This window comes from Gracilinanus agilis, chromosome 2 (assembly GCF_016433145.1).
Source record: "Gracilinanus agilis isolate LMUSP501 chromosome 2, AgileGrace, whole genome shotgun sequence".
NCBI classification, from domain to species: domain Eukaryota; kingdom Metazoa; phylum Chordata; class Mammalia; order Didelphimorphia; family Didelphidae; genus Gracilinanus; species Gracilinanus agilis.
In genome coordinates, this window is record NC_058131.1 from 646,389,185 (window position 1) to 646,413,528 (window position 24,344).

Here is a 24,344-nt window from a genome sequence, read left to right on the forward strand (position 1 = left end):
AATAATCTGGTTTAGCTGAAATGCAAAGTGCATTAAGAAAAATCATATCAAATAGGCTAGAAAGGGAGATTGGGGCCAGATTGTGGGAGACCTTAAATATATTTTCCATCACTATAGGAATCCATTGAAAGAGAACTGTTATGTTTGTTTAGCTTTGTGTGTTAGGAAGATTATGTTGGCAACATTTTGGAAGGATTGGAAAAGAGGCAAGGAGACCATTTAAGAGGTTATAACGCCTCATGTCAGTCAATAAACATTAAGCTCCTATTATATGCCAGGCACTGTGCTAAGCTCTGGAGATACAAATACAAATAAAAGCAAAGATAGTCCTTGTCTTCTGGAGCTTAACAACACACAAAAATGGGAGCTGAAAATTGGGGGGGTGGGGTGGGGATGAGAAAGGGAGGAAGTGAGAATTTGATGGAGGGTTTCAAAGAAGTCTAAAAGCAGTAAAGTTCATGGGAAAGTTCCTATCTAAGGTGATAGCAACATAAATGAAGACTATGGAACAGATGTGAGGGATACAATGTAATGAAGCAGACTGACATTTCTAGTTCTGATGGCCTCGATTTTGATAACCAAGTATAGCTGCAGTTCCTAAGGAATCCTCCTGGTTACTATCAGAGCCTGATTCACTCTTTATGACAGGAGAATTAGAATATTTCTTCTCCCCCAACACTACTTTCAGCCTTTCTCTCTACCATCACTCAGTAACCTCATTTTCTTTGAGGGGCCATTCAATCCATATTTATCATTGATTAAGATTCTGGTAACTGGTTTCTACCAACCTCTTGGACACTCTCCTTCCTTCCCCAAAGAACTCAATGCCTGGCTAAAGTCTTCCTCTCCTTCCCAGCTTATGCTCTGATAATAGGTGACTTTTAACATGCATAGTGAAACTCTCTCAAAAACTCTGTAGGTGGTCATGTGTATAGAGGAGTCAGAAAGACCTGAGTTCAAAATTGAGCTCACATATAACAGCTGTGTGACCCCTGGGGCAAGTAGCAACTGTTTGCCTCAGTTTTCCCTTATGTAAAATGAGCTGGAGAAGGAAATAGTAAAGCATTCCAGTGTCTTTGCCAAGAAAACCCCAATGGGGTCACAGTCAGTCACAACTGAAATAACTGAAAACAACATTCTAATCCCCCCAGTTCCTCAAATGATCTCTTAATTGTAAAAATCTAGTGACTCTTCCTCAGTTCTCATCCTTCTTGACTTTGACACAGTTGATCACCCTTTTATACTTAATACACACTTCTGTGGAGGTTTCCATAATCAATACTCTATCCTGGTTCTCCTTCTGCCTGTCTGACCATTCTTTTTCAGTCTCCTTTGCTGTATCCATTCATCTAGATCTGTCTTACCAAATGTGTCTTCCAAGATTGTGTCCTAAGCCATTTCCTCATCTTTCTCTGTGCTATTTCGTTTGTGGATGTCATCAATTCCCTGGGATTTAGTTATCTTCTCTACACAATTGATTCTCAAATCTGCTTGCCTAACCCTAACTTCTCTGCTGACCTCCAGACTTATATCTCCAACTATCTATTGGCCATCTCAAACTGAATGTGCCTTGGACATCTTGGTCTCAGTATGCCCAAAACTGAACTCATTATCTTTCCCTCAAATCCTCCCATTCTAATCCAATTTCAACCTTGACTCCTCATCCTTAACTCTTCCCTCTCACTCTCCCTTCCCATAGCCAATATGTTGCCAAATCTCATGAGAAACATGGTCATAGGATATAATCACTCAACTCACTTTGACTACCTGATTTATTATCTATGGCAAAAATCCAGGAAAAATTGTTAAATGTTATATAATGTTCCTCATGGGGAACCTATGCTTGATTGTCTCCCATCTGCCCTCTAAACTCTTCTTTCTAGGGTACCCAAGGGATAGCTGGGCAGATCTACATAGGTCATTGAAAAGATCAAAGGAAAGGGCTTCATATTTAAGACCTCATTTAAGAGATAGGATTGTAACTATAATAAAATAAAGAGTTGCTTTTGTCTAGACCCCTACAGACATGGACAGTAAAAGCAAGGAGATGGGGGAGTATTATGAGAAAAAGTTCACTTCTCATTAAATGATAGGTATTTCAAAAACTGCCAGATCTCAGGGAGTAGTCCAGTCTCAGTTCTTTACATGTCGATCCCCAATAATTTTGGCTCTTCACAATGATCCCTGATCACTGTAGATAGTGGCCTTGGCTGATGCTATAGCTAGCAGCCCAGTATCTGACTCCCAGAGCAACTCGCCCCCTGGCTGAGAGTGTGCTATACTATAGTTCATTTGCTTCATATTCCTTTCTCCAGGCCCAAAATAGGCAATAGAAAGTTTCTTTTTAAAAGGAAATAGAGAACTTGAGGTCAATGCACCTGAATGTAGATCTTGTCCATCTCTGTCCTCTTCTTGGGCTTAGCATTTACGCTCTGAGTCTCCCCCAGAGTGAAAAAAATGCCAAATATCAGAAGCCAAATTGGTCAGGGGATGGGGTAGAAGGTATCGCCACAAACTCTGTTACCTTTCTTTTTTCATATCAGCATCATGCCCCTCACGCTTGGGAAAAATAACAATTCAAATAGATAAAAGAGCAACGTATGGGCACTAGCACTTTTTATCAGAGGAGTACAATATGCCAGGAGGGCAAATGAGAAAGATAATTTCCAGCAAGGGGATGTGAGAAGGCTAGTAGAGGAGGTGACATTTGGACTTGAAGGATGAATAGAATGTCAACAGGCAAAGACTGAAGAGAAAGTATGCAAGAGCATTCTAGAACATTCTAGGACTAAGGCACAGGGGTAGCAAAGTGCAGGCATGTTCAGGGGAAAATGGGGAGTGTATCATTCTATAGTCAATTTGCAGTATATATACATAGCCACAGACCTTCTGCTTAGCATTTTCAAATTCAGTTACATTTTTTATATGAAGAATGTTGCAAGACATAAAGGGAGAGACCAGTGACCCAAGTTCTGTCTAGCCGCCTATTAAGTTTAAAGTACTGAGTGATTTATCCCTAAATTCTCTGCAATTAAAGTATATGGGAACTTGCATGGTATATTATGAATGGTCTGGGATTTTTTAAGGAAAAAAGGACATTTCTAAGAAGTTAAAATATTTCATTCTTTGTTAAAATATTCCATTCTTTCTTTTAGCTCACCAGGGCATGATTACAGCTTCTCAAATTTATCTAAAATAAAAGACAATATATATGTCAACATCTTTGATGAAACTGTGATTGAAAAACATGAGGTAAGATCTTATACTAATACTATTAATACATTCTAAAATAATTTCCAAGGAAAACAATCTGAATTGAAAACCAATTAGCATACCAATTCTGAAGTATCACTGGTTCTACGTTTTCCCTAAAGCATCCTTTTCCTTGTTATTTCCTTTCTGTGCTTCACTTCCTGGTGCCCCCTGATAATTTTTCTTCCTGTCATCTCTGCTATTTACTTCCTCTTTTCTTACTGGTTATTGGCAAAAGATCCTGAATGAATTCATCTGATAGGCAGGCCCACAGGCAGGATAAAGCTAAATGAAGAGGTAACATAGGAAGCCCACCTCTAGCTTTGGATTCATCATCATTCATATAGCAAAGATGAAGGAGGTCAAGACACCACCAAGAAAGGTCACATTATATATAAACCCACTCAAAAAAGATTTTCAACATTATTCTGGACTGAATATTAAAAGTAATACTGCTACACACTTTAGTATTTTTCTTCCAACTGTATGAAATTTTTGTAGGAGTCATTTCTTTATAAAATTAAAGGCATCCTCAGTTAGGATGATGTTGGGAAATAAGCAAGCTTTCATGTATTCAACAATGAATCACATAATTAATCCACTGAAAAATATATATGATAAATAAATGTCATGCATTTTTAAAAAATGTGGGATGATCAAATTGTAATTATTGGCAAGGTTGGTGAATTATACTTAAATATCATTTAAATAATTATACAATAAATCATAATTATTTTTCTTAATAGGATCATTGTCTCAAGGGCTGCAGTGGTCACTCATATATAAGAAAGAATTGGCTTGGATCAGTGATTTTCCCTTTCTCTGCTCTTCTGCAACAACCAAAGGTATTAATAAAAGATTAGAAGAATATTAGATTTAAAATGCCAAATTTTACTTGAGAAAAAGACATATCTTCTTTTTTTCCTTCTTAATTTTTTTCACTTTGGTTTTCTGATCAATAGATTTGAGAGATGGCAGACACCTACTTAGGAATGGACACAGAGTTAGAAGCATTTGGCTCTCTTATAGATAAGAGCCATCAATGAAGAATTTTCTCCCCATGAGCCTTTGAAAGATGTATTTCTGGGCTATATTAAAAAATTTAAAACTAATGGTGTTGCAGAAATAATTCTGATTTGCACTCCCTCTCTGTCTTCCCACAAGTGTTATTCACTCACTGAGATAGCAGTCAGTAATCGGATCAGTCATCAGTTACCTTAATTGATTGGAACACTCTCTCTGGCTGGCCTGATGCTTATTGATAGTTCCTCTAGTATCAGTGAATGCAAAGCTGCTGTTCACCTAACTTTATACCTCTGCTGATTGAATGAACACAAAGAGAACGTATTACACTGTAGTCTTAGGATTTGAAGTGTTTACTACTGCTTCAAAAACACTGGCACTCTGACTAAAGGAATTGTCCAATCCCTGGAAGCCTCACTCTCAAAAGGTGACCAATCATTTGATCCCTTTATTCTGTCCTCTCCAAAATTTCATCCAATTTCCAGAATCACAAGAATAAGACATATAAGACAAACCAGATGACTAAGTTCCGATCTGCCTTTTTAGCTCCTAAACCTAGTTTCTAAACTATCCTTTGGGAATCTCAGAGAAGATCTGGAGTGTCAAGACTTTGGGAGCCTCCCACCACAAATTTCAGGTGGTAGCTTTTGTCATCATTCCTTGGAACTCATGCCATAGTGCCAAGGACAAGAAGTCAAGACCTGAGGAAGAGTGATTATTTCTTCTTTGTCAGCTATCATTTTCTGGATTTTGTGATTTGTCCAGGTCTTAATTAGGAGGTAGCTGGAGAAAGCCTCATTGATATGAACATTTTAAAAAATGTTTAGCAAAGTCATCTCTTAGGGAGCTGATTATTAAGTCAAAGAATGTCATGATGGACTCCTCACAAAAATAACAAAATTTGCATCTAGTTTGTATTTTAACATTTGCAAAGCACCTCCATATGTATCTTTGGTTTTTTTTTTTGGTTCTCACAACAGCCCTTTGAGATAGATATTGTGATCCCTATTTTATAGATTAAGTAAATGAAGCTCAGAGAGTTTAGGTGACTTAATATAATTGCCCTAGAGCTAATAAACAAAATGCCCAAATCCATTCCTCTTTCCACTACACATGCTTCCCATTTCTTCCTTTTTTTTTTAAAGCTTTTGCATTCTTCTAGGTCATTATGAAGCTACCAGCTAAGAGATTGTATTAGAAAAGCTGCTCTGAGAACTAGTTCTTCCTGTAAGGAGTGTAGAGTGAGCATGGACTATTAGGGCTACTGTGTAATTAAGTAAGCCTGGTCCTCCTTGTGCAGACAGATAGAATTGGTATTGTACTATATTTGATTGCACCGTGAGTTAGAGAATATATCTGGTATTCTTTTCAGATCAGTGGAACATTTCAAGTAAATATTCCACCACTTTTGCTTGGATATACTTGGAGTAAGACATATGTCTCACCTAAAGAAGATTACAATGGGCAGAATTTAAAAGAATGTACCTTTTTAAATATTTTTGCTACTATTGAGCCTCAGATATCATCTGTCATCAGTAATCCAGAATCTGATAAGGTTGGTTTTTCATACAATTATTTATTTGAAAAATGTCTTCAAAGAAGATGGAAGAAATATGTAAATTATTTTATTTGCAAATGACTAAGACTATAGCTATAATAATTATAGACGTAACAACCTTATAAAATAAAAATAAAAGATAACCTTAACTTGGCCTTTTTTGCCTTTTCACATTTTCTTCTGGGAATAATCCTAGAAGTGATGAATATTTAAGCTGTGGTATGAAAATTTCAAATTATACTAATATTATAAATATGGTTCTAGTTTACAGATGAATTAGATATAACACTTTTGCAGAGAGCACAGATTTTCAGAAAAAATTGTGAAGCGATGTTTCCAAACAGAAGAATTATTACTACTGTTTTCAATGACGAAGGGACAAGTATCTTAGTAACAAGATATATCAGGGCACTAAATCCACCTAAGCAACTCCTGGATTTGTTTCTCAGTGATTCCAATGCAACACTTGTAAGTGTTATATTTTTAAAATACACAAACATATAATTTTAGTTTCTACTACAATTATAGCTTTGCTACTATAATAACTGTGCCCTCAAGGAGACACTTTTTTCAAGGGGAAACTTTTTTTAACCCCTGTCTTCTGTCTTAGAATTGATATTGGATATTGGTTCCAAGGTAGAAGATTGATAAGGGCTCCAGTGATGGGCAAACTGTTTAAAGAGGGGGCCAAAGGAAAGGAAATGCTCATCTGTCAGTCTGTTTCTAAGGCAACTCGTTCGAAGTTTCATTGTATTCATCAGATTAGGAATAATGTCAAGTGGCCAGTTAGAACATTTCAGGGGGCAGCATCTGACCTGCAAGCTGTAGTTTGCCCATCATTGGGCTAGGCAATTGGGCTTAAGTGATTTGCTCAGGGTTACACAGCAAGGGTGTATCTAGGGTAGATTTTAACAAAGGACCTCCCATCTCCAGGCCTGGTGCTCTGTCCACTAAGCCACCCAGCCACCCAACATAAACTTTTGATTGCAATCAAACAAGCAATAAAAAATTATTAAATGCCCTCTATGTACTGGGCACTATGCTTTGCACTATGACAACTGACCAAAGGTACTTTTTCTGAAAGAGCACACATTCTACCAAAAGAGAAAATATGGACACATTAAATTATATGCAAAATATATACAAAATATACAAGGGTGAAGGCCCTGACAGCAAGGAGAATAAGAAAATCTTCTTGTAGTAAGTGGTGCTTGAACTGAGCTTTGAAGGAAGCTGGGGATATCAGTGAGAAGGCAGTTGTTTTTTAAAGGAATAGGGGACAGCCTTGAAAAGGCGTGGGGATGGGAGTGGGAGCGTCCTGTTAGGAGCATCAAGAAAGCCAATTTTGGCAAGAGTGAATAGTCATAGAAAAGGAGATGGCAACCACGTGGTAACGGGCCTTCCCATCTGCTCACAGAAGCCACAAAGAGCTGCTCAAGTTGAGTATGTGGGAAAGGGGCGTGCTTAGACAGAGCTATGCTTCACGCATAGGCATTGGCAGCAGCGTGAGAGAGAGCTTAGAGAGGAGAGAAAAGGCAAGGAAACCAAGACAAGCTATTGCAATAGCGAAGCTGAGAGATGACGAGGGCCTCATCGGTTTGATGGCCAAGTAAGTAGACAGAGGCGGATATATGGGGTTAAAATGTCATGAAAATATTATCAACAAGAATTGTCAACTGATTGGATATGTGAGGTGAAGGAGAATGAAAAATGAAAAATGATTCCAGGATTGTAAACTTAAACAGAAACAGGGAAGTTCTGAAGTGGGGTTTGTTTTAGGAAAGAGGTTTTATTTGGATGCCTTTGGGATATTGAGTTCAGAATATCTAAGCAATTAGCAATATGAGACCAGAGCTCAAGAATCATATAAATGAACATATATATCTGAGAATCCAGGTGAGCTGATAAAGTCACTGAGAGGAAAGAGATGATCTAGGTCAGAGCTTTGGGATACCCGCTGCAAGGAGAAAGAATATGGATGATGAGGACTGAGGAGTTCACATAAGATGAGAACAGAATTCCCAAAAGAAGAGTGAACATCAAGGAGAAGAGAGTGATCAACAGTGTCAAGGGCTTTAGAAGAGCAACAAGGTAGAAAACTGAGAAATGATTATTGAATTGGGCAGTTAAGAAATCACTGGTAACTTTGGAGGGAGCAGTTTCATTTGAATAAGGTTGGAAGCTATATTGCATAATGTTGAGAAGTGAATTAAAAAAGAAAAATGAGAGGGAATTAGTGAGATGATATCTTCCAGAAGTTTTCTAGAATCTCTCCTTCCTTTCAGAATCTATATTGAATACAATGCATATGTCCTCCAGGGAGTAGAAAAAATTCCTTTGGATTTTAAACTATGCCCAGTTGGAATTTAGAATTATCTTTTTATAGTGGCAATCTGGAAGCCACAGGTTCTACATATCTACATACCACCTTAAAGATAGCATAGAAAATTTCCCTCTTAGTTGTAAGGGCCAGCACCCAAAGCTCATATGTTGATAGATCTTAAGATGGAATTGTGCCTGCAGGAAATATGGGAGTGAAGCAGTTTCATATAGCATTACTTTTCATTTGCATAATGGAGAAGAAATATACTACCCTCTTCCATTCTTCATTTAAATACTTGGAGGGCATCCCTTTGTGGGTATAAATCCATATGCCAATAATCACATTATCTAACACATAATCTAAAAATAAACATAACAAATGCCTTCATAATACATTAAATGAAAATTTAAATCTTTGGATTTTTAATAATAAACATATTTGAGATTATGTAGTATTTTATAACATCAATTTAAAATATGTATATATGCAATTTTATACATATATAATTTTAAAATATAATATTTAAACTACTATATTTGTAGGATATCATCGCTCGATTCGTATCTTTAATTCCTTGCTTACCAGATACAATAAATGAAGATGATGGTTTTAATATTTGGATGTCACCAGAGGTAATAAGCAGAACATTCCATAATTAAGATTTGTATAGACATATGTATATGATTTTTATATATGCACATATGTTTCATATATATGGATTTTTGTCAATATAGGGGACTCCCTCCCCCAAAGTAGATCAAAATTCCTCTGTGATATAATAAAGTCTAGACTGTTGCCTAAGGCAATAAGAGGTTAAGTAACTTGTTTAGGGTCATATAACTAGTAATTGTCAGAGGTGAAATTTTAATTCAGGGCTTCCTAACTCCTGATTGCTTCTGTGTCTTTGTCTCTGTCTCTCTAACTTCTTTCTTATTTCCTTCCTTTCTTTCTCTCATACATATACATACACATATATTTCCCCCTAAGGTTTATAGTACCTACTATTTGTCATTCTTTTTTAAGGAGCTATTTGTATTATTATTATTATTATTATTATTATATTATACTTCATTTTATATACAGTGAAAATATATAACTATTCTATGGACATAAAATTCTAGGTCCATAACACCTTTTTCACATTATTGAATTTATTGTTTTTAGAATATTTTTCCATTGTTACATGATTCATATTCTCTCCCTCCCTTCTTCCTTCCCTCCCAACCAGAGCTAATAAGCAGTTCCATTGGTTTATACATATCTTATTGCTCAAAACCTGTTTCCATATTATTCATATTTGTAATGGAGTAATCTTTTAAAAACCACAACCCCAAGTCATATACCCATATAATCAAGTCATAAATCATATGTTTTTCTTCTGCGTTTCTACTCCCATAGTTCTTTCTCTAGATGTGGAGAGCATTTACATTTGATCGTCCCACAATGTTTCTGTGTACAATATTCTCCTGGTTCTGGTCATTTCGCTCTGCATCAGATCATGGAGGTCTTTCCAGTTCATACAGAAATCAAGCAGTTTATCATTCCTTATAGCACAATAGTATTCCATCACCATCATATACCACAATTGTTCAGCCATTCCCCAATTGAGGGACACCCCCTCATTTTCCAATTTTTTGCCACCACAAAAAGTGCATCTATAAATATTTTTGTACAAATAGAACCTTCCCAATTTTTTATCTCTTTGGGATACAATTCCAGTAGTGGTATTGCTAGATCAAAGGGCAGGCATTCTGTTAAAGCTCTTTGGGCATAATTCCAAATTGCCTTCCAGAATGGTTGGATCAATTCACAACTCCACCAGCAATGCATTAATGCCCCAATTTTGCCACATCCCCTCCAGTATTTATTATTTTCCTTTACTGTCATATTGGCCACTCTGTGAGGTGATATCTCAGAGTTGTTTTGATTTGCATTTCTCTAATCAGGAGAGGTTTTGAACACTTTTTCATGTGATTATTAATAGTTTTGATTTTTTCATCTGAAAACTGTCTATTCATATCCCTTGACCATTTGTTAATTGGGGAATGGCTTGATTTTTTGTAAATTTGACTTAGTTCCTTATATATTTGGGAAATTAGACCTTTCTCAGAGAATTTTGTTATAAAAATTTTGCCCAGTTTGTTGCTTCCCTTCTAATTTTGGTTGCATTGGTTTTGTTTGTACAAAACCTTTTTAATTTAATATAATCAAAATCGTTCATTCTATATCTCGTAATGTTCTCTATCTCTTGCTTGGTCTTAAATTCCTTCCTCTCTCATAGAGATCTATGACAGGTATACTGTTCTATGCTCACCTAATTTATTTATGATTTCACTCTTTATATTTAAGTCATTTACCCATTTTGAATTTATCTTGGTATAGAGCATGAGATGTTGATTTAAAGCGAAATTTTCCCATATTGTTTTCCAATTTTCCCAACAGTTTTTGTCAAATAGTGAGTTCTTGTTCCAAAAGATTTTTAAGTTTATTGAACACTAGTTTGCTGAGGTCTTTTACCCCAAGTCTATTCCATTGATTCACCTCTTAGCCAGTACTATATTGTTTTGATGATCACTGCTTTGTAGTACAGTTAAAGATCTGGTACTGTTAGGCCCACTTCCTTCATATTTTTTTTCATTAGTTCCCTTGATATTCTTGGTCTTTTGTTCTTCCAAATGAACTTTATTATAATTTTTTTCTAATTCTATAAAAAAGTTTTTTGGTAGTTTGATAGGTATGGCACTGAATAAATAAATTAGTTTAGATAGGATTGTCATTTTTACTATATTAGCTCATCTTGCCCATGAACAATTAATGTTTTCCCATTTGTTTAGATCTAGTTTTATTTGTGTGAAAAGTGTTTTGTAGTTGTGTTCAAATAATTCCTGAGTTTGTCTTGGAAGATAAATTCCCAAGTATTTTATATTTTGTAGAGTGATTTTAATAAGTCCATAACATCTTATAGAAAACATTGGTCAAGAAGAATTAAAAGCTACTTGACTTACTGACAGTAATAGCTTGTTAATTTTCAAGTATGGTAAATATTTTTAATGCTCTATTGATTAGCATAACCTCCTAGACTCTATTTTTAAAACATTGGCTGTGGGCTAATCTCTGAAGCCTGATATAAATGCTAATGATGAAATGTAGCCGCAATCCCCATCTAAACCAGAATTTAGTACCTTAGAGCTTCTATACATTTTATTAAGAGAACAAGTTTGTATGAAATAGATATAAAGATCACAGATAGCAGCCTAGGCTTGAGCCAATTTCTGGTGGAGAAAAAATACAAGTATGTGTTATGTTTCCAAACTCTAGGAGTCCAGATTTAATATGTCTCAAATAGGTCTGTTCATTGTAATCTTTCCCATGTACTTCCAACTTAGCCAGAAGAAAACATTATGATACATTAGAATTTAGCAACTAAGCTAGAAAAGAAATTTAGAAGAAAAAATAAACATCACAACAGAAATTCTGAAAATCAAAGAAGATAAAAACATTGAAAATGAAATAACCATTGAATTAATAAAACTAAAAACTGTTTTTTAAAAAAGAAATAAAAGTAGGTAAATCATTACTTATTTTTATTTTTTAAAAACCCAAACCAAATTACCAGCCTAAAAAATGAAAAAGAGGGGGCAGCTGGGTTACTCAGTGGGTTGAAAGCCAGGCCTAGAGATGGGAGGTCCTAGGTTCAAATCTAGCATCAGACACTTCCTAGCTGTGTGACCCTGGGCAAGTCAGTTGACCCCCATTTCCTAGCCCTTACCACTCTTCTGTCTTAGAACCAATACACTATATTTTTTTTATAAATAAATTTTCAAAAATAAATAAATAAATGAAAATTAAAAGGAGAATTCACAACAAATGAAGAAAGGAAATTATTAGAAACAATTTCATTTCATTCATTTATCTGGAATTATAACTAACAACTTAAGTGAAATGGATAAAGATCCATAAAACTATAAAATTCTGAGATTAATTGAATAAGAAATAGAGAAATTAAACAACCCAATCTCAGGAAAAAGAAATTGAACAGCCCATTAGTGAGCTCCCAAATGGAAAAAATTGGAATTCCTGACTACATGCGTGTATTCTTCATTTTAATGTGCCTCAGCGTTGCATCAATTTGACTATTGGAAACAAAGAGGAACACGCAATACTTTTGTGTAACTACTTCCTGTATTTTGGAAAGAAAGCCTGGGTGCTGTTGGGAACATCTATATTAGAAGTAAGTGTTACTATTAATTTTTCAAGAATATAGACAATTTGAAAATTAATATCAAGTCTATTTCCAGGCTCTACTGTAACACCCCACTCCAATTTTGTCTTAAGTAATTGCATGAGCACAGTTTTTGGGGGAGGTGTTTGGTCAAAACCTGTGATTCCACTTTATAGGGAATTCTTGCTAGGAAAAAACCTCTATCAAGGAAGATTGCCAGCTGTTCTAAGACTTAGAGTCTTAGATAATTCTCTAGGACACTGGGGAGTTAGGATACTGGCGATTTGCCCAAAATCCCACATGTAGTTGGTATCAGAGGCAGCACTTAAACTCAGGTTTCTTTGATTCCAAGGCTAAGTCTATATCACCACATTGCACTGCCTCAGTGGTTAATTAGGGCACAATTTTTGGCTTAAGACCACCTCTTTAAGATAACTTATCATTTATTTATACGTCCTACTTCTTTTAATCTCTGCCAACCACAACCTAATTCTGGCATTATAAAACTTGACGATGATGTTTATGTCTCTCTAAATGTGTCATAATTCCAATTATATCCTTCCCCAGCCTTCATCTTTCCAAGACTAAAGTTAATTTTAGATCTCTTACTCTGAGGTAACATGGTTTATTGGGGAAAGTACTAAATTCATAGTCCGAGTTCAAATCCTGGCTTTACTACTTATTGCCTCTATAATATTAATCAAAGCACTTCATATCCCTGAGCCTCATTTTCTTGCTCATTAAAGTTATTATACTAGATATTATTTAAAATCCCTTCCAATTCTAAATCCTATAAAACTTCTACAACTTAATCATATTTGTCTTAAGGTGTGATGACCTTATCAATCACTGTCTTACCTTTTTAAAAATTCTACTATAATCACAACCCATCTCCTTCCTCTTCCAAACTTCTCAATGTATCGATGATCTTGTGGACATGATCCAGTGGGCTAGATCATAACACATCCACATGGTTTCATTTTGTATAAATCTTGTCTATGATCCCTTGTAAATCTTTGACTTCTTATAACTGATATCCTGTGCATCTCTCCTCATTGGAGGGATACAACTGAACATGGATACTATCCATCATCCATTGTCCCTCGCTCTTACTGCATAATTGGCTCACTCTTTTCTGACCATTTCTTTCTGATAATATCTTTACTGAGATTTTTCTTGTGAATCTTTTTGTGGGTAATATGTTACAGTTTGTTCTTGCTCATCATGCATTCTTGGGTGACTCATAACTTCAATTCTTTAGACTGTGGCATTCCATGAATCGTAGCCATGAAGCATCACCTATAGAATACTGAGATTAAGGCTGAGGGATTCATTAAAAGTAAATAAACTAAATAACCAAATGCAATCCAGGCCATTTTCCTCCTGTTTCTGGGACCAATTTATTGTCCATTTACAATGTCTGTTCAAGATACTTTATTAACAGACAAGCCCTTCAACTTGTTGGCTCTCCAGTTGAATGTCATACTGCAGACAATAAGCATTCTTCATCCAGTTGTGTTTTCCTCTGTAGACAGTTATACTGAACTCAAGTAATTATGGATCTCACTTAAATGACTTTGGTATTTAATGAAGTCAACACAATGTCATCAGCACAAAGGATCATTTGAAGGACATTACTATCTATATATTAGCTTCTCTACATCTAATTATTTCTGAGTGTCATGGGTTGTCTACTGACAGCCCCAACAGTTTACACTGAGGCAGCAGTTAGCTGAGGCTAGTTTTCTGATTTTTTTCCTGTCTATATTATTAGCTGCCGTGAGATGGCAGCAGATATAAGAAGGCAGATATGTATGTTTTGAGAAAAAATCCCACCACACCCCCAGACCTTTTCATACCCATATGTTCTAAGGAACTTGATTATTAAATGAAATATTAATGACAAGTTCACTCTAATAAACTGTGTCGGTGGAGTAAAAATAAAATAAAATTCAATTCTACAGTAAATTTCTCCCCTGATTACTATGTCCCTAGCATCTAGCACAGTGCTTAGCATATAGAAAACACTCAATAAATGTTTGCTGATTGATTAGCTACTCATAGAATTACAGTATTTTAACATTGGAAAGAACTTCATAGGCTTTCTAGTCCAATCTGTACCTAGAAAAGAATCCCCACTCTTATATTCCTGATCAATGATAAATGATCATGCTCTTCTTGAAGGCCTGTGATGAGAGTAAACTCCCAAGGAAGCCTATTCTACTTTTTGATAGCTCAGATCATAAAAGAAGATTTCCCTAATATCAAGCCTAAAACTGTCTCTTCACAATTTCTACTCCTGGTTCTTCCCTCTGGAGCCAAACAAATTAAGTCTACTAATGTCCAGGAGACAGCTTTCACATATTTGAAGATTGCTACTCAACATCTCCATTTCTTTCATCTGGCATGGATGTAGTCATGAGCCTTTTATTATCCTGGTTATCCTCCCCTGGACACTCATAGTACTTGTCGGACTTTGGCATCTACAGTGAAATACAACTCAAGATGTAGTTTGATCAAGATAGACTACAGCAGGACTCTCAGATGTGACAGCTTGACTTTTCCCCCCTAACTTATACCAAACTTGGCTTTCTGTGAGTCTCATAGCTGCTTTTCCAACTCTATTTGAGCCAAAGGTACTCTACTCTGGTTGCTTGTCCATTAATATGTTCTTGCTTTTTTTTCTTCCTCAATGAAAAAGAAGTGCATCCTTCTAGTCTTTAATACAAAAAGGTATCACATGCTGTCTATAAGTCTGACATCCAGAATGAACTCAGATTATCATTAACAAAGAGTTGGGGGTGGGGGGTGGGGGGTATTTCCTTTTTTTTTTTCATCACATAGGGGCAAGTTGCTTATGTACTAACTCAAGAAACTGATGAACATCTACTTTGGAATCCATTGACTGGACAATCTTATAAGCAGTTTGATCCATTTTGTCCCCTGCAAAGTGCTGACTGTTTGTTTGATAATGAAAACGTAAGTCCATTTAAAATGTTCAGATTTAAGTAACATCCATAGGACCCACCTGAACTAACAGTCTCCAAATCTTAGATGATTTAGTAGAGCTATGACATATTCTTAAGGATTACTATCTACTGCTGCCTCCATCACTGCCAGCACTTACCTGCTCCTATATGGTCTATGCTGACTTTTATGTTAATATTTTAATAGGTATGGTTTAACATTCAACAAAACAGTACACCAATGTCTGTAAATTTTGACAATTCAAGAGAAAGTTCCTGGAAACAACTGCTTCCCAAAAATGTTCAAGTTCAGTGGATGAAATCAGAAGCTGCACAGGTAAAGCATATTTTTCAAAATATACCCATTTGAGCATTGCTGTTGATCCTAATCTATATTATTGTGAATAACTTGTAATTATCTACATGTAATAAATTATGTTTAAAGAGCTGCTTTCCTCTGCCATTAAACACACTGGCGAACTATCTCCTTCCCTTTACTCAGAAGGGGGAAGATATCAGGAGAGAACATTTCAACACAGCTAAATGGTGTATTTTAGAACTAACATTACCTTAAATAAAACATAATTAATACAATAAATCTATTTACAATCTCTCCCACAGAATTATTGTGGCAAAAATACTTTGTAAAACTTAAAACAATATATAAATATGTTGTTGTTATTGTCGTCTGTATATGTATATAATATAAATATAATATATAAATAACGTTTAGTGAATTCCAACATAATATATAATTTAAGTTATCCCCTCTATTAACACAAAATTTGAGAACTGACTAAAAGCATTTTTCACTTGTCTCAAAAAACTGATTAGAGTTTTAGTGTGTATTTCTGTAGAAGAAAATTATATATGGCTAATTACTTCTCTTTTAAAGAGATTATAATCAAAGACCATCATATTGATATAGAATCACAGAAATAAACCATAAAATAGAATTAAAACCTTATATACACACACATATACATATATATATATACACACACACACACATAGTAAAGTGTTTTCACCTCAAATAGATTAAAACTAAATGTATTCTTGGTCTAGAGCAATGATTCCCAAAATGGGCGCTACCACCCCCTGGTGGGTGCTGCAGTGAATCCAGGGAAGTGGTAGTGGCCACAAGTGCATTTATCTTTCCTATTAATTGCTATTAAAATTTAAAAAAATTAATTTCCAGCAGGCTAAGTAATATTTTTTTCTGGAAAGGGGGTGGTAGGCCAAAAAAGTTTCGGAACCACTGCTCCAGAGATAGAAAGTTGGCATGTAAGTTCCAAAGTCAGACTAAATAAGGAGAAGAAAACAATTGGGTTTCAGAAAATTGATTTGTGAAGATTTGATGGAAGAAATGAAGGAATGGCTGACTTTTAGTAGTTATCCTAATTGTGAAAAAAATATTTGACTGGTTGGGAGCTAGTGCTACTTTAGACAAGGCTAGAAATTGAGAATGAAATATGAAGAAAAAAGTTTTGAATAGTTATGTTTATGATTTGAATAGGGATGAAAGGGTTAGGACAATTAGACTATGACAAAGGGGAAATGAAGTGGATCATACAGCTTGAATTGAACCTATAAGGAAACTATTTTAAGGCTTTAATAACAAATTCCATTTTACAGATGTTGCAAAAATAGGAATGCTTTACTGATAATTCACTCCCCTAAGGAAATTTGACTCCTCCAACAATTGACTCTAATAACAATAACTTTTAATATATTATAATGTGAAAATGTAGGTACTTTGTTGTTTGATCCAACAATTATTGCACATCTTCTAGAATAAAGTATACACAATGTGGGTTTTTTAAAAAAGGTTTCATATAGAATCAATTTTAAATGAATTTGAATGAATCCATAGGTCTCCCTAAGTTACCACTCCCTGTAAAGTTCTTAATTCTTCTGATCTATTGAATCACCATCCCATCACTCTCTTCTTTACTACTAAATTTTTAAAAATTATCTATTTCTGATTATTCCATTTCCTCACTAATCATCTCCATAAATTTTGCAATAAGATTTGTCCCTATCACTGCCTTAAAAATTACAATTTATAAGTTCACTCATGACCTCCACATTACAGAAGAAACTTAATTCATTCTTCTTCACCTTTATGCAGCATTTGACACTCTTTTTTTAAAGATTTATTAATATTTATATTTTAGAAAAGTTAACATGGTTACATGATTTATGCTCTTACTTTCCCCTTCACCCCTTGGCCTCCCCCACTCCCCTGGCCGATATGCCTTTCCACTGGTTTTAACATGTGTCATTAATCAAGACCTATTCCCAAATTGTTGATAGTTGCATTGGTGTGGTACTTTCGATCCCCAATCATGTCCTCATCAACCCATGTATTCAAGCAGTTGATTTTCTTCTATGTTTCCTCTCCTGCAGTTCTTCTTCTGAATGTGGGTAGCATCTTTTCCATAAATCCCTCAGAATTGTCCTGGGTCATTGCATTGCTGCTGGTACAGAAGTCCATTACATTCGATTTTACCACAGTATATCAGTCTCTGTGTACAATGTTCTTCTGGCTCTGCTCCTTTCGCTCTGCATCAGTTCCTGGAGGTCTTTCCAATTCACATGGAATTCCTCCAGTTTATTATTCCTTTTAGTACAATAGTATTCCATCACCAGCATATACCACAATTTGTTCAGCCATTCCCCAATTGAAGGGCATACCCTCCTTTTCCAGTTTTTTGCCACCACAAAAAGCACAGCTAAAAATATTTTGGTGCAAGTCTGTTTATCTATGATCTCTTTGGGGTACAAACCCAACAATGCTATGGCAGGCAGTCTTTTATAGCCCTTTGAGCATAGTTCCAAATTGCCAGCCAGAATGGTTGGATCAGTTCACAACTCCACCAGCAATGCATTAATGTTCCAATTTTGCCACATCCCCTCCAACATTCATTACTCTCCCCTTCTTTCATTTTAGCCATTCTGCTAGGTGTGAGGTAATACCTCAGAGTTGTTTTGATTTGCATTTCTCTAATTATTAGAGATTTAGAACACTTTCTCATGTGCTTATTGATACTTTTGATTTCTTTACCTGAAAATTGCCTATTCATTTCTCTTGCCCATTTATCAATTGGGGAATGGCTTGATTTTATATACAATTGATTTAACTCCTTGTATATTTGAGTAATTAGACCCCTGTCAGAGATTTTGTTATAAAGATTTTTTCCCAATTTGTTGTTTCCCTTCTGATCTTGGCTACATTGTTTTGGTTTGTACAAAAGCTTTTTAGTTTTATATAATCAAAATAATTTATTTTGCATTTTGTAATTTTCTCTAACTCTTGCTTGGTTTTAAAATCTTTCCTTTCCCAGAGATCTGACAAGTATACTATTCTGTGTTCACTTAACTTATTTATAGTTTCCCTCTTTATATTCAAGTCATTCACCCATTCTGAATTTATCTTGGTGTAGGGTGTAAGATGTTGATCTAAACCTAATCTCTCCCATATTGTTTTCCAAATTTCCCAACAGTTTTTGTCAAATAGTGGATTTTTGTCCCCAAAATTGGGCTCTTTGGGTTTATCATATACTGTCTTGCTGACATCACTTACCCCAAGTCTATTCCACTGATCCTCCTCTCTGACTCTTAGCCAGTACCATACTGTTTTGATGACTGCTGCTTTATAATATAGTTTAATATCTGGTACTGCTAGGCCCCCTTCCTTCACATTTTTTTCATTATTTCCCTTGATATTCTTGATTTTTTGTTATTCCAAATGAACTTTGTTATGGTTTTTCCTAATTCAGTGAAAAAGTTTTTTGGTAGTTTGATAGGTATGGTGCTAAATAGGTAAATTAATTTGGGTATAATAGTCATTTTTATTATGTTAGCTCGTCCTACCCATGAGCAATCAATGTTTTTCCAATTGTTTAGGTCTAGTTTTAATTGTTTGGAAAGTGTTTTGTAGTTGTTTTCGTATAATTCCTGTGTTTGTTTTGGTAGATAGATTCCTAAGTATTTTATGTTATCTAGGGTGATTTTAAATGGTGTTTCTCTTTCTACCTCTTGCTGCTGTGATGTGTTGGAAATGTATAGAAATGCTGATGATTTATGTGCATTTATTTTGTATCCTGTTATTTTCTTGCCAGATCTCTTCCCTCTTTCTCATGATCTCTGATTTGAACTCTTCAATACCTTGTGACCCATTTTCATTGTTTTGGGAACGTTTGGATTGTTTTTTCTCCTCTGCTGTTTCCTCTGTTGTCTGGATTTTTTCTGTGTAAAAGTTGTCAAGTGTTAAAGGTTTTTTCTTCTTCATCTTTCTCTTCTGGTTTTCCTGATGATTCTGGCTTGCCATTGTAAGCTGAGTTCCCTCTCAGCTTTATGCTCATGCCTAGGATCTGTCTGCACTCTTTAGACTCCTGAGATCTCAATTCTAATTGTTTTGAGACAAGCCTCCTGGTGGTCTCCTTGCTCTTTCTTCTGCCTGAAGCTCCTTTAACAGTCTCAGGGAGCTGCTTCCACAGTCAAGCACCCCTCTGCAATGGGTCCTCACTCAAGGTCTGCTCCTGCACTCAGAATCAGCCCCTTCATCCACGCCTTAGTCCGCCCCTTAGCCCACGCCTGTGTCAGCCCCTTCGCCTGCGTCTGGGCTCAGGGTCTGTGTTCAGAGTCCGTGAGTTCTTTAGCCTCTTGGGGGGTCTTAAGTCTTGCTGCTCTCAGGAACAAGTCCTGGTGAGCTGCCAATGACTTAATGGGTGCCCCAAACTTGCTCTGACTCGTGTGTTGGCCCTGGTGTTGTAGGTGGTATGGGGGTGGGGGGAGGGGGTTGCTCCGCTCGTGCTTTCGTGAGAGCTGTTTCACCCCTTTATAGCATGGAAATGCCCTCATTCCACATACCTTCGATGCTGCGCCCTGTTGTTTGGTCCCTTCTTTCCTCTGGATTTGTTTTTATGTCTTCTTGAGGAGTCCTATATGCGTGGGTTAGGAGAGGTCAAGATGTTGCTCCTTACTCTGCTGCCATCTTAACTCAGCAGCTCAGCATTTGGCACTCTTGACCAACCCCTCCTGTTGGACATACTTCCATTTCTTAGATTCAGAGATGCCATACACTCCTGGTTCCCTTACCTGCCTAATAGTTCCCTTTCTCTCTTGTATGGTAGCTCAACATTTTCTTCCAAACCCCTTAATGTCAGTATTCACTAAAGGTCTGTCTTTACCCATCTTTTTTTTTTTACTTTTTACAATCCACATCTCCTCTCACCCCTTAAACCTCTATATCTTTCTTACTTATTTATTTTTGTCTTTGGCATCACCAATCACTAGGTGTCCCACATTCATAACCTTGGCATTCCATTTCACTTTTCCTTCTCTGTCTACTCTCATACACAAGAAATTACCAGAATCAGAAAATCATAGAATATTGGAAGGAACTCTAGGAGGCCATCTAGATGAACTTAGAGCAAGTATCTCCATTACAAAATACCTGACAAGTGGTTATATAGTCTGTTCAAAGACCTCTAATGAAAGGCAACACATTACTTGGCATACACATTTGATTTCTAATTCTCTTTTTAGATAAGATTTTCCTTAAATGGAGCTGAAACTACCTATTTACAGTTTCTACTTATTGCTCCTAGGTCTGACTTCAGGAGCCAAGCAGAATATGTCAAATCTATCCTGTTCATGATATCCCTTTGCATACTTGAAGAATACTCTCAAGTCCCTAATGAGTCTTCTCTTCTCAAACAAAATATCCTCATTTCCTTTAGCTCATCCTTATGTGGCATGAAATCCTTCATCAAACTAATCATCCTCTTCAGGATTTTTTTATCTTGCTAATTTCCTTTCTAAAATGTAGTTCCCAGAATTGAACTTAGTATTATAGATGTGATGAATTTTAAGATGAAATGATTATTTCTTCCTGAGGTTTCCATGATTTCTATTTTAGCAACCAGTATCCTCCTAATTGATAAGAAGCAAGTCTCTAACTGCTGTTTCCTTCTTCTTTTGGAAGGATAAAACTATAAAAAAAATTCCATCTTAGAATCAATTTTAAGTTTTGGTTCCAAGGTAAAAGAGCGGTCAAGGCTAGGCAATGGGAGTTCAGTGACTTGCCCAGGATCACACAGCTAGGAAGTGTCAGAGGCCAGATTTGAATCCAGGACCTCCCATCTCTAGGCCAGGATAAAACTGTTTTTGACAAAGCAAGAACTCTAATAAATGTCCAGATGATCAAAGCTTCCCATTACTCTTATATCATGTTTCCCTGCCAGACTTATGATAGGTTTATTGAATTCTTGGTTTATTTCCCCCTTTTCTCCAGGTAATCTCAGAATATGACTTTATAAGTACAGAATATAAATGCACATATAAAGCAACCTAAATCCTAGGTCAGTTTTAAGTCCTGTAATTTCAATCATTTTTCTTAAAGAAAGTCAGGGGGCAGCTTGGTGGCTCAGTAGATTGAAAGTCAGTCCCAGAGATGGGAGGTCCCGGGTTCAAATATGGCCTCTGATACTTCCTAGCTGTGTGTCCCTGGGCAAGTCACTTAACCCCCATTGCCTAGCCCTTACCACTTTCCTGCCTCAGAACCAATACTCAGTTTTGATTCTAGGATGGAAGGAAAGGGTTAGGAAGGAAAGAAGGAAGGAAGGAAGGAAGGAAAGAAAGAAGGAAGAAAGGAAGGAAGGAAGGAAGGAAGGAAGGAAGGAAGGAAAGAAATAAAGAAAGATTCCACCAAGGTGGAATCCATGAAGTATGTCAAATAATGCAAACACCAAGACACTCGAATTAAATATTTGTTCTCTTATTCTATTTCATTCCAGGTCAAGTAAATAAAGAATATTTCTTTTTCTTCCTTTTCATATTTCATCCAAATTATTTTTTCTAAAATATTTATCATCCAAGTTAATTTCATCCAAATTCTATTATATGGTTGGCTATTTTAACCTTGTGCTTATATTGTCATAGATAGAATCACTTTGTTTAGGGGTGAAATATGCTTAAAATGCTTTTGATGTAAAGGTTGTCCTTTAGGCTATTTTCTAACCTTTTCCATTTTCTCTGTTCTAGCCTAAAGAGATACTGTATTTTGAAACTAATAAAAGTATGGTGGAAGATTTAAAAAACAGGTATGATTGTTTTCTAACAGTTGGTTAGTAGACTTTTTTTATCATACACACACATCTATGTAAGAGCATTTTAACAAAAGTATTTTTAATGTACACAATTATCAATTCAATTAAAATCATCATACATTTGTTACATATCTACAATGTGCAAGGCACTCATTGCTCATAATTCTAGGTGGAGGGAATGACCTGCATAAATATTCTGAGGTAGAAGACATGAATAGATCAATGGTCATGGTAGAGCAATTTGACTAGCATATTGAAGATATGAATGGAAATATGAAATAAGACTATATAACCAGGTCATGGTTTATTTTGTATGTATATAAATCTGTACTTATACATACATATACCTATGTGCTAACATATATATGATGTGTATAATATAATGTTATATATTTATACACACACAAATATATGACCACCTTGGACATCTAGACCCATTTTTTTTAAATCCCCCTTATTACAACCTAACATTTCTCATGAAAATTACAGGCCATTTTAAAATCAATATTGAAGGTTTATAACCAGGTCATAATATTTTAAATTTAACTAAAAATTTTTTTTCAATTACATGTAGAAATAATTTTTGACAATTGTTTTCTGACACTATGCAATTCTGATTCTTGGACTCTCTCCCTTTGCCCCTTCCTGGTGTAGTAAATAGTCTGACATATATATATGTATGTATGTATGTATGTACGTATGTTATACCAGTGCTTTCATGCATTGTATATTTCCATATTCCAGCCATGACAGAAGACATATATCACATGTACAATAAAAAACTCATGAAGGAAATAAAGTGTAAAATGGAACACTTTGATCTGCAGCCAGACTCCAACAATTCTTTCTTTTGCTTTGGATAGCATTTCTTATCATGAGTCCCTTGGGATTATCTTGGAACCTTACATTGCAGATAATAGTTTAGTCCTCCACAATTGATCATCATAAAATATTTCTGTTACTATATATACTGTTCTCCTGGTTCTACTCACTTCACTTTGCATCAATTCATATAAGTTTTTCCAGGTTTTTCTAAACTCATCTTGTTCATCATTTCTTATGATTCAGTAGTATTCCATTACAACAATATACCACAACTTGGGCAGCCATTCTCCAAATGATAGATACTTCCTCAGTTTCTAATTCTTTACAAAAAGAGCTGTTAAAATGTTTTTGTATAAGTAGATCCTTTTCCATTATTCCTAATCTCAAATCAAAAATTTTTAAATAGGCTTGTCCTATATATCTTACAGGGTTATTAAAAAACTGGATCTTTAAGACAGAAATGACATTAATTTGATTTGAAGAGCTATGGCTGCAAAACTAAGAGACTGACAGAATTAGGAGTGCCCTCAATAGAAGCAGAAACATTAGGTGAATGTGAATGGAGTGGATTTAGAGAGAAAGATAAAGAGTTCAATTTGCACATTTTTATCTTAAGATGCTTACAAAGCATGCAGGTGGAGATGTACAGCAGGTGGCAGGAACTATGGAAACTGATGGGGTCACTAATTGCAAAAGTATAAGAAGTAAAGTAGAAAAAAGAGAAAAGAAAAGGAAGAAAAAGAAATGAGAGAATACACAGATGATGGTCCTGCAAGAGAGACTGTAAAGCAGGGGTCAGCAACGTATGGCTCTCGAGCCCTATCTGGCTCTTTTGAGGGCCAGATATGGCTCTTTCTGCAGGAGCCATAAAGTCAATTTTTTTTCAGGTGCTGTTACAGGAGCGGCACTGTGAGCACTGTACGGCTCTCACGAAATTACATTTTAAAAAATGTGGCGTTTATGGCTCTCACGGCCAAAAAGGTTGCCTACCCCTGCTGTAAAGGATCATCAATCAGACAGATAGAAGGAAAAATCATTATAGAGCCCTATCAGGAAAACA

General features: G+C 35.7%; 1 protein-coding gene across 1 annotated transcript in view; it reads left to right on the forward strand.

The window, feature by feature from the left end:
• CC2D2B (coiled-coil and C2 domain containing 2B) overlaps positions 1-24,344 on the forward strand; it is a 121,482-nt gene that overhangs the window by 78,763 nt on the left and 18,375 nt on the right. Inside the window, exons 23-31 of the mRNA XM_044660203.1 lie at positions 3,156-3,252; positions 3,999-4,097; positions 5,648-5,830; positions 6,098-6,301; positions 8,699-8,788; positions 12,274-12,387; positions 15,223-15,357; positions 15,553-15,681; positions 22,395-22,453. Of these exons, the coding sequence (XP_044516138.1) occupies positions 3,156-3,252; positions 3,999-4,097; positions 5,648-5,830; positions 6,098-6,301; positions 8,699-8,788; positions 12,274-12,387; positions 15,223-15,357; positions 15,553-15,681; positions 22,395-22,453 (1,110 nt within the window). The remainder of the gene's footprint in view (positions 1-3,155; positions 3,253-3,998; positions 4,098-5,647; positions 5,831-6,097; positions 6,302-8,698; positions 8,789-12,273; positions 12,388-15,222; positions 15,358-15,552; positions 15,682-22,394; positions 22,454-24,344) is intronic.